We start from the raw sequence: 10,696 nt of genomic DNA on the forward strand, positions 1-10,696 counted from the left end.
GGTATATAGTATATATTGTAGTATGAGAAAATATGCACAAATGGAAAATTATTAAGCGTACAGCGCAACTGAACAAAATTAACGCAACACCTACCTACAGCGCGACGCCCTACCACATATCATCTCGTCTTCCCAAAAATCAAATAATGGTATCATAATAAAAATATACATGGATGTATTTGGAATTCGATGCTCTTAAATTTTTGCGTTGAAAAAATTGTTATATTTTCAAAAATAATAGGGGGTGTGGGGTTAAATTAAAAAATTTGACATATTTGAAAAATGTGATTACGCCATTGTAAAGAGCATAAAAAACCATGAACTTTTTGTATAAAACTCTTTTTCATTCGCCTTATATTTTCGAAGATATTCGCTAAAAATTATAAAATCCGTTATTTCGAGGGATTGTTTCAACCCCTAAACGTCGAGATACGCCGCTAAAAAAATAAAAGTCTAATATTTTTGATGCTCTACAAATATCCAAAGCCCATCCAAATCGGTGAGGGACACTTCCGACCGTTCCCTTGTAAGTGGCGCCGAGAAGTGTCTATTAATTCTGTTCAAAAAAAACAATTCTGAGTGGAACAAAGAAAATGTATAAAGAATATGCGATTTGTACACAAAGTAACATTGAGGCCACTCCATCATGTCCCATGTATAACAAATTGGTTAATTACATTACAAGGTTTTATAAATTTGCACAAACGACTAATCTTGAAAGAAATTTCAAGAGCTTTTCTCCCCGTAATATTAATGAAGATTGTATTGAAAACTTTTTCTGTGCTATTAGAAGTAAAGGTTGTCGAAAGGTTAAGCCATCTAGCTGGCAATTTATTGGAGCACATAAATCTCTTCTCATACACAATTTTACATTGCCACATTCATTAAGTGCGATTGTGAAAATGATGAAGCTGATATGCTTTTGAATTTTGCTTACATGCTCGATAAACATGACAACAATCTTGATGGTGACATGCTTGAGGAGGATAATATTGATATTACCGAAATAAATTACAACTATAATAATAATATTGATAATACTAATAAAAAATCAGTAGTATGGTAAACAGGTACTCCGAGCTCGGGCCGGCCGCGGGTGGTGAGGGGCGCGGGGAATCGGAGTGAGGGGGGAGCGCGCCTGACCAATCACCAACCGGCCTTTCCGTACTACTTTTCTAGAACGGAAAGGCAAGACGGTGATTGGTCAAGCGCGCTCCCCCTCACCCGATTCCCCGCGCCCCTCACCCCCCGCGACCGGCCTGAGGTTAGAAGTATTACCGACCGCGCGCGGAAATCGCGCGTCCTCCCGCGTCGGTCGTCGCGCGCTAACTGATTCTCCTGTCACCCGATTCGTACGTTTCATGAATTTTTCAGCGCGCGTCCAAACTCGTTCGAGGTCGCTCTCGTCATTTCCTCCTTCTATTTTTTCGGAGGATGCGGCGAGCGGTTGTCGTTTTTCGGGAAAGAGCGTCTACTCTCTTCGTTCACCCGATTCGCACGTTTCGCGATTATTTTACAACGCGCGTTCGAAATCATTCGAGGTCGCTCTCGTCATTTCCTCCTTTTTATTCTTTTCGAAGGATGCGGCGAGCGGTTGTCGTTTTTCCAGGAGTGTATCCCGTAGGTACATCCTCCGATTGAGATAAGGAACGAGTATAAATTGAACAGGCGCGCGACAGCGCGGTACAGTTGTTTTTTTAAAAATGAGGTATGAGTGACGAGTACGTAGACCTTTGCAAAAATTGGATCTGGTCGAAAAGATACGGGAAACCGATCGTGAAAGTTAGCGAACCGCTCAGGAGGGGTGGGGATCCGCGGTGCGTCGACGTAACGAGATATCTGATTCGTCGCGAAATCGGAATCGCCGATCGCCGATCGCACCGGATGTATCTCTATAATGAAATAATTAAAGAAAGAACAACCATACGCGACGGTGATCGCACTTATATTGATTTTGACGCGTGGAATGTGTTTTGGAACGTTTTCTATAAGCGACGGTTTTCTTTCATATTGATTTTGATGCGTATTGGAACTGTTGGTAACATTAGCGATGCGTACTCGCGAATGAACGATCGCCGTTATTACTCGTCCGAGGAATCGGACGGCGAACTGCGCTGTTACGAGTCCATGCCCAAGTTCTCGTCCGATTCGGACGACGAATCGGCGAGAGTCGACGCGTCGTTGCCATCAAACGTATGCGAGTCGGTGGTGAAGGAGGACGCGCGATGGAATCTGGCGACTCATCATCTGCGAAGGGAGACCGGGGCGCGAACTGCGCGCGAGCGAGCGTGGATAGAGACGACAATGGCAAACTCCGTTAGGGCGAAGGATTATATGCGTTGCCTGCCGCTCGAGTATTATCTTTACTATCAGACGGTGGACGGAGGAGAGAAGATACGTAGGATTCATACCTACAAGTCTCGTCGTCTTTTCGAACGAGTGAAATTCAGTGTTCCCGAGGGTGGAAGACCCTTCTGGATGGGATGTGGGAAGAGTGCGACGAGTTGCTCGCCGCGGATGTCCGCGACGCGGACGGGTACCGCGCGTGGGGACGACGATGCGACGAGTGTCTCCGGCTCTTGCGGGAGAGTTGTCGAGTCAGACAATCTGGGGGGCGAGGAAACACGGGAGCCGTGAACGCTCTGGTGGCTCGAATAGCGCGATTGGAAGGTTCGAGGGAGGATCTGCGCCGACGATTCGAACGCGTCGTAGGTGCCGGTTTGGACGGTGGGGGCGGTGGTAGCAGCAGCGGCGTTAGCAGAGGATTTTCGTGGGTCGAGATCGATGCGGCGTTCCGAAGTCGCGTACTCACCGGCGCTGTGACGAATTCTACGTATATCGAACCAGCGCGATTTCTCGAGGATGCGAAGGGCACCGTGCTCGAAAAAGTGCAGGATAATTTGACCAGATACTCGTGTCTGAAGGTCAACTCATATTCAATGGAGAATTCGTAGCGGATGTTAAGACCGATGTGAAGAGTATCTCTACGCGGAACGAACAGCTCCTCCTAGGGTCCGATCTGGGCGAGTGGTACGACAGGCACGTGCGCGACGCGATTCTAGCGGCGTTGGACGAATTTCAGGAACGCGACAGCGGATGGGCGTTGTCGCGAATACTGAACCTAACGGTGAACGTTAACAAGTGCAATCCCATGCGCGTGGATGTTGGATGGAGATACCGCGAGGTATAAGACTTAAACAAGCGGTGGTCAACGTGCGGTCGAAGAACGACACATGTTTCGCGCGTGCGGTGGTCGCTGCTCTGTATCCCGTCGAGCGGAACGCGGACCGATGCGGCTCGTATCCCGATTACGCGACGGTGCTGAATCTCGACGGGATCAATCTTCCCATAGATCTGAAAAAGATCGGAAAGTTCGAACGTCAGAACGACGTATCGATCAATGTATTTACAACTCGGGAAGGAATTGAAAAAAAAGCTAAGTTCGGACGGGGCGCCGATGACAACGCGATCGTGCCTCTGCGGTTGACCGACGATAAGAGGCATAGACACGTAAATCTTTTGTATCTGCGCGATACGCTACGCGGCGTCAACAGGGGCCATTTCGCCTGGATAAAGAATCTGTCGCGATTGGTGAATTCACAATTGACCGCGAAACGGTGTGTGAAGCACGTTTGCGATCGGTAAGTAAAAAAACCTGAGGAATAAGGAAACGACGAGGTATTATTTTTTATATATACTAAACACATAGTAATTACACACACGTTATTTCGCAGATGTCTACACTATTTCTATACGCGTGAAAAGTTGGCCGCTCACAGCGTCGACTGCGGCCGAATGAACGATTGCGCCATCGTTCTTCCGAACGAGGACGATAAGTGGCTGTCGTTCGACAATCACGACAGAAAGGAGCGACTTCCCTTCGTGGTGTACGCGGATCTGGAGTGTCTTCTCGAACAACGGAGAGGGAGAATGTCGAAGGGGCCGCGAGAACGGAAAGATACGCTTATCAACGTCACGTACCGTTCAGCCTGGGCTACTATCTGTGCTGCACCTACGACGATACCGTATCTACGTACAAATATCGTCGCGGCGAGGATTGCGTTTCATGGTTCGTGAACGAGCTTCGCGTTCTCGCACATCGCGTTAAGACTAAATTCTCCACCAATATATCGATGGTAGAACTTACGGAGAACGAGAAACGCGAGTTTTGGCTCGCGACGCATTGTCACGTGTGTGGAAAAGCGTTCCAACCGGAGGACAACCGCGTGCGAGATCACTGTCATCTAACCGGACGCTACAGAGGTCCGGCGCATTCTCGTTGCAATCTGAATTACAGAAATGTGTACGTGATTCCCGTGTTCTTCCACAATCTGTCGGGTTACGACGCGCACTTTATCGTCGAGAAAATCGCGAACGATTTCGAGGGTGGAGTCGAGCTCCTACCGCTTACGAAGGAAAGCTACATATCGTTCGCGAAGACCGTTAAGGAGACGCAGACGGACGGGAGATGGATCGGTACGTGAAGCTTCGATTCGTGGACTCGTACAAATTTTAGCCGCGAGTATCGAAACTCTGGCTTCCTATCTGGACAAGGACAAGCTGAGAATAACGCGTTCGGAGTACGCGGATTTGAGCACGGAGGATCTCGATCTGCTCACTCGCAAGGGAGTATTTCGTACGAGTACGTCGACAGCGTGGACAAACTGCGGGAGACCGAACTTCCACCGCGCGAGGTCTTTTACAGCTCCCTGACCGACGAGACCGCGAGCGAGAGCGACTACGAGCACGCGACGAGGGTCTGGCGACGTTTTCGCGTGCGAGATCTCGGCGAGTACAGCGATCTGTATCTCAAGACCGACGTGCTTCTTCTGGCGGATATCTTTGAAAATTTTCGAGACACGTGTGTGGTGAGTTACGGGCTGGATCCCGCGCATTATTATACGTTGCCGGGGTACACGTGGGACGCCATGCTGAGATACACCGGCGTGCGTTTCGAGCTACTCACCGACATCGACATGGTGCTGTTCGTGGAACGCGGAATACGCGGCGGCCTCAGTCAATGTTCGCTCAGGTACGCGCGAGCTAACAACAGGCACGTACCGACGTACGACTCGTCCCAGCCCACTACGTATCTCATGTATTACGACGTGAACAATCTGTACGGTTGGGCTATGAGCGAATCGCTACCGTACGCGAATTTCCAGTGGCTCGACGACCCTGAGAATTTCGACGTGACGACCGTGCCGGCGGACAGCGATATCGGTTACATTTTGGAGGTGGATCTCGAGTATCCGCCGAACCTGCACGACGTCCACGCGGACCTGCCGCTGTGCCCGACGCGCGATAAACCGCCCGGTAAGCGACAGGAGAAACTGCTCGCTACTCTGTACGACAAATCGCGCTATGTGACGCACTATCAAAACCTGCAGCAATGTTTGCGACTCGGTTTGCGTCTGACGCGCGTCCGTGGCGTTCTGCGATTCACCCAGTCACCGTGGCTTCGCGGCTACATCGAGCTGAACACTACGCTTAGGACGCGCGCGAGCAACGAGTTCGAACGGAATATGTACAAACTGATGAACAATGCCGTCTTCGGCAAGACGATGGAGAACGTGCGCGATCACGTGGACGTGCGTCTCGTGACGCGATGGGACGGGAGATATGGCGCGGAGGCGATGATCGCTAAGCCGAACTTTCACAGTAGAAGCGTCTTCTCGGAGAATCTCGTCGCGATCGAGCTGCGAAGGCTCGAGGTAAAATTCAACAAGCCGGTCTACGTGGGTATGTGTATTCTCGAGATATCCAAGACGCGTCTCTACGAGTTTCACTACGACTACATGGTGCCGCTCTATCGCGACCGGTGTCGAATTGCTTACACGGATACCGATAGTCTGATCTATTGTTGGAGTGCGAAGACGCGTACGATCGTATGAGACGCGACATAGACAGATTCGACACGAGCGATTACGCGGAGAATAACGCGCACGGTATGCCGCGCGTCAACAAGAAGGTGCCCGGTTTGATGAAGGACGAGAACAATGGCGCGATCATGACGGAGTTCGTGGGCCTCAGAGCGAAGATGTACACTTACAAGGTACTCGGACGCGACGACACCAAGAGAATAAAGGGCGTTAAAAGAAACGTAGTCGCGAAGAGGATCACGTTCGAGGATTACGTGGCGTGCCTGCGAAACGCGCGCGAGCTGAAGACGCGCCAGTCGTGCATACGCTCGACGTTGCACGAAGTTTACACCGTGTCGGAGCAAAAACTAGCTCTCAGTCCGCACGACGACAAGCGATACGTGACGTTGAACAGCGAGGAAACGCTTCCGTGGGGACATTACGGAATACCGTTGTAAAAAAAGAAACAATATCATAGGCTTCCTAAAAATTGTTTTATCGTAAAGTCAATAGCACGTAAGAAACAAACCGATGAATGTGTAAACTTTTATTAATAAAGTACACGTTGCGTGTGTCTACGAATGTCTAACTATTTTTTTGTTACAATACAGATGCCTTATCTATCCACGAATTGTGCGAACTGTCCATTCCTAGCCACTTCACGTACACTCGATTGCCCCGCTTACGCAGGACTTTTTCCACGAGATAGACGTCGGGATCGGAGACGCGTAGCAACTCGTGTTCGTAGAATCCTCCGGCTATCGCTTCTCCGCGAATGTCTTTCAACAGGTGCGTAACGGGATTGGTCCTTTGTATTTTAGCTATGCGAAAGATCTCGGTGGTCCAATTGGGAGTGTAGCCCTTTTCGAAAATCGTTTTGAATTTGCTCACGCGCACCGGATCGTCGACTCGAAATCTCGCCGGCGCGGCGATCTTCGCGCGACTGTACACCGTGCGCAGCAGTTTTTCAGCAACGGTGGGCGTCACGTCCGTCGGACGCATTCCGATCGTTCTGTGTCTGCGACGATTGTAATTCGACAAGAGGCGCGGCAGCGAGTCTATCCATCTGTACGATCCCTGGAGCGTGAAGAGCTTCCACATGTCGTTTTTCAACGTGCGATTGAATCTCTCCACCACCGACGCTTTATCACCGAATACGTGGAGTAGTGATTCACCTTGTGGGCGTCGAAGATTTTGCGCGCGTCGGCGTTGTAGAATTCCTTTCCTTTGTCCGTTTGCAGATTCCTAGGGTATCGCGCGTCCTCGCGAAAGATCTTTCGGAGTGCCGTCGCGACCTCCTTTCCGCTCTTAGTCTTGAGCGGGATCGCCCAGGCGTACTTGCTCAACACATCGATGACCGTCGGAATGTAATTGTGACCCGCGTTTTCGCGCGAATACGGACGCATCTCGACCACGTCAGCCTGCCACAGGTCGTCGTAACCGCGCACCACGACGCGGCGGCGAGGAAAGTTTTTTCGCGCCGGCGCGTGTCAATTCTTCCACGAGTCTACGTTTTTCCCGCTCACATTCTCTCCTTAAGAATTTTTAAAACAGTCTTAATTGCGATGATTTCAACCTCGTGCTATCCAGGGTATTTTCACAGTTTCGAAATGGTCTTTAATTCTTTTTTTCGCTTCTCTCAAAGCTGTTTTCTGTGCTCCGCGATCGCGCCTTCGACGAAACTCCTGTTCGTCGCGTCGGTGCCTATCTCCGGCGCGGCTACTCCTCGTATCTTGCGTTCCCTCGCCTCGTAAGAGCCCTGATTCAAACGGAGCGCGTCGTTCTTCAACGCCGCGATTCCACCTCTCAATTCTTTGATCGCGCTGTTCTTCTTGATCTCTTCGATTACGACGCTCCTGAGCCGCTCGATCGCGCCATCTACGTAGGTCTTGTTCGCCGCATCGGTGCCGATTTCCGCTGATCCGCTTCATAAGAGTTTAAATGAATGAGGAGCGCTGCGTTCCTCACCGACGCTATCTCATTTCTCAAATTTCTTTTGCGTTGTTCTCCACCGCCGCTATCTTGCCTTTCAATTCTTCGGTCGCGCTTTTCTTCGATCGTTCGATCGCGCCCTCGACGTAACTCATGTTCGTCGCGTCGGTGTCGATTTCCGGCGCGGCTACTCTTCGTATCTTGCGCTCCTTCGCGTCGTAGGAATCCTCGCTCATAAAGAGCGCGTTGTTGCGCGTGTAATTACGCAGGGATTCGATCGACGAGCGTAATCTCATCGTGGACGCACCGTTGATTCCGTCACCGTTGCCCCATTTGTCACAGACATGCCGAATTTGTTCACGGACATCGCGCTGACGGGCGCGCGATTCGTACTGCCGTCGCGATCGACGCGACCGATCAATTTATGACGAAACCGGCCTCGCGAAGTTCCTCGATTATCGACAGCATTTCGTTGTCGTGAGCGTCGTTGCCGGCCCGACGAGAGGCGTCTAGCAGTCGAAGTCGATCGACCAACTCGTTGGGATCGTCCCAGTGAACGTAATCGATCGCGTTGTTGGTCAGTCGCATGTCCGACGGTAGTCCGGCACCCTTCGTGGTTCCAACTTTGCTAGACGGGTGTACGAGCGGCGCTATTATTTTCGTGTACTTGTGTCCCCTGTTACCCTTGACAGGCATGCCGGCGCTGCGACCGCGTTTGTGAGCGTTGGTGGCGAAAAGTATAGTTCTGTACGTTTCGTTTGTCCTGTCCGTGTAGACGCGAGCGTCGGGAATTCGCATGAAGATCAACTCGTACAGACCGCGCGTGCCCTTGTACCGTACACCATCGATGATCACGGAGTCATCCGCGACCACGTCAAATCGCTTGTCACCCAGCATCGTGTACTTCTCGCCGAGATACACTCCGTAGACGTGGTCGATCTGCTTTTTTCTGTCACCGCTCAGAAGAGCGCCCACGTATTCCCGTCCTAACGGTCCTAGTTGGCTATCTAGAGCGTCGCGACCTTCCACCGTACTCAAAGATTCCTGACGGATGTCTCTAGCGCGGGAGGTGGAGTCGTCGTCTCCGAGACGATCTCACGTTCTCTGGGTAAAAACCGGACCGAATCGGTGTGGATCGGCGTAGAGCTCGTCATAGTCGTCGCGGGAGCCGAACTCAACCGTGCTGGACGCGACTCTCTTTTTTCCGCGGTCGTTGTTGTCCTGATTGGCGTGAATACGTCGTCATCCTCCCTGTAATCGCGCTCCAGGTCGGCGCCAGCATCGTCGTCGTCGTCGTCGTCGTTCTCGCTGTCCTTCTTCGCTCTCTTCGTCGCTTTTATTTTTCTCGCGAACGTAAAGTTACCACCATCGTCGTCGTCGTCAATTTTGTCCGACCCTTTACTCTTACGTTCCACGTCATCGGCGAGCCGTTTCAGAGGTTTGACGATAGGCTCGTACCTCTTTTCCAGAGCGATCTCGCTCTCCATTTTTCCAACCCTGAGAGCGGCGTATTTTCTGCGAATCGATGCGCGCGTTTTGGCTATCTCTCGCGCGGTCCTCTCTCCCGCGACCGCGCTCATACTCACGTCGTTCGGCGAGGCGCACTGACCGGCTACAGCACGGCGAAGTCGTGAAACCCCCGTCTGTACCGTCCACCTCGCAACGCGCTGTCCTTGTCTATCACGGCAAAACTGTAGGTGCGTCGCCAACACTCGCGACAGAAGGCGCAAAACTCGTCGTACGACATATCGATGTTACGTGATCGTCGTACACGTGTCGCAGATTGGTGCCGTCCTGCCTGAACAGGATCAACAGATTTGCGTTATCACGCACGAGATGTTTCGGTATTTTAGCGTACGTCTGACAGAGATAGAAGCAATCGATATTCGAATGTCGACCCATAGAAAAGTACTCTCTCATTCGGTCCTGCTTGTCGCAGGCCACGTCGTCGAAGACGAAGACCGAGTCGGGAAGCGCCTCGTCGGGCGGAACGACGTCGCAATTGTCGGAAAATGCGCGATAGCTGATCTCGTCCATAGGCTCGAACAATCGTTCGAGGTATCGATACTTCGGTTGTTGCAGAGATTTCGAGTACACGTATACGTTCTCGAAACGAAGACCGTGCGGTTGTTCCAACAGACTCAGCAGAACGTTCGTCTTACCGCAATTCGAGGGACCGCAAATGATGCAGCGTACGACGTTCGGTAGGAGAGGACCGTGCCTGCGCGATTCTCCGTTTCCTTTCTCGCTTGCACCTGACCTCGCCAACGTTTTGCGATCCAGATTCGAGACTCCTATCGTCACCGACTGTCGCACGAATCGCATTTTGCCTTCTCTCGGTCTTTTCCGCGAGCGCGCGCTAGCTCGATTCGTTCGCGATGAGCTTCTCGATCGCTGGAAAGGGTGAGGGAAGCGCGGACGTCGTTTCGTTTCGTCGCGCGTGCGCAAACGCCTCGCGCGTGGGTATAAATAGCGCGAGCGTGTCGCCGTATCCGTATAAAAATTAATCTAAAAGCAACGATTCGTTCGCGCGCATCGGTGATCGAGATGTTTCCCATACTGACGGAGAGGCACGATATTCTCAATCTAACGGCCGAGGATCTGGAATTCGTTCCGAAGATTGTTCTGTTGCGCAATTTTGAGAAATACGTGCACCTGCTGTGGACCGTTTACCGGAACATATAAAAAGATCCCGAGACGCAGAGATATCGCCCGTGTATGGAACATTACAATCGTCCGTGGCAGCGAACGCACATAGACGGTCCACCACCGCTCATCAAGGACTGCTACGTGTGTAATAGCGTGCTCGCTATCAACGGTGAGTCATCAACTTCCCGTTCGAAGTAAGAAGAAATAAATTTTCCCACAACCGCGACCGAATGCGCGGCGCCGGTCTACTCAAT

General features: G+C 51.3%; 1 protein-coding gene across 1 annotated transcript; it reads left to right on the top strand.

The window, feature by feature from the left end:
- The first annotated feature begins 1,710 nt into the window (after positions 1-1,710).
- Positions 1,711-6,319, top strand: LOC139783407 (uncharacterized). The gene is made up of 9 exons (XM_071722559.1): positions 1,711-1,817; positions 2,049-2,398; positions 2,659-2,924; positions 3,002-3,184; positions 3,226-3,641; positions 3,735-4,069; positions 4,141-4,476; positions 4,627-5,801; positions 5,852-6,319. Exons 1-9 carry the CDS (start codon positions 1,711-1,713, stop codon positions 6,317-6,319), a joined length of 3,636 nt encoding a protein of 1,211 aa, XP_071578660.1.
- The last annotated feature ends 4,377 nt before the right edge of the window (positions 6,320-10,696 follow it).

This window comes from Temnothorax nylanderi, unplaced genomic scaffold (assembly GCF_030848795.1).
Source record: "Temnothorax nylanderi isolate EJ_2023f unplaced genomic scaffold, tnyl_v1.0 TNYL_tig0498_pilon, whole genome shotgun sequence".
In the NCBI taxonomy this organism is placed as follows: domain Eukaryota; kingdom Metazoa; phylum Arthropoda; class Insecta; order Hymenoptera; family Formicidae; genus Temnothorax; species Temnothorax nylanderi.

What these genes read in the sequence shown, in the direction of transcription:
- LOC139783407 (XM_071722559.1), top strand. Translation starts at nt 1,711, where the DNA reads ATGAGTGACGAGTACGTAGACCTTTGCAAAAATTGGATCTGGTCGAAA. An exon ending in GGACGGAGGAGAGAAGATAC is followed by an intron (nt 2,399 to 2,658) that starts GTAGGATTCATA and finishes TGGCTCGAATAG; the next exon opens with CGCGATTGGAAGGTTCGAGG. An exon ending in AGTTTCACTACGACTACATG is followed by an intron (nt 5,802 to 5,851) that starts GTGCCGCTCTAT and finishes GGATACCGATAG; the next exon opens with TCTGATCTATTGTTGGAGTG.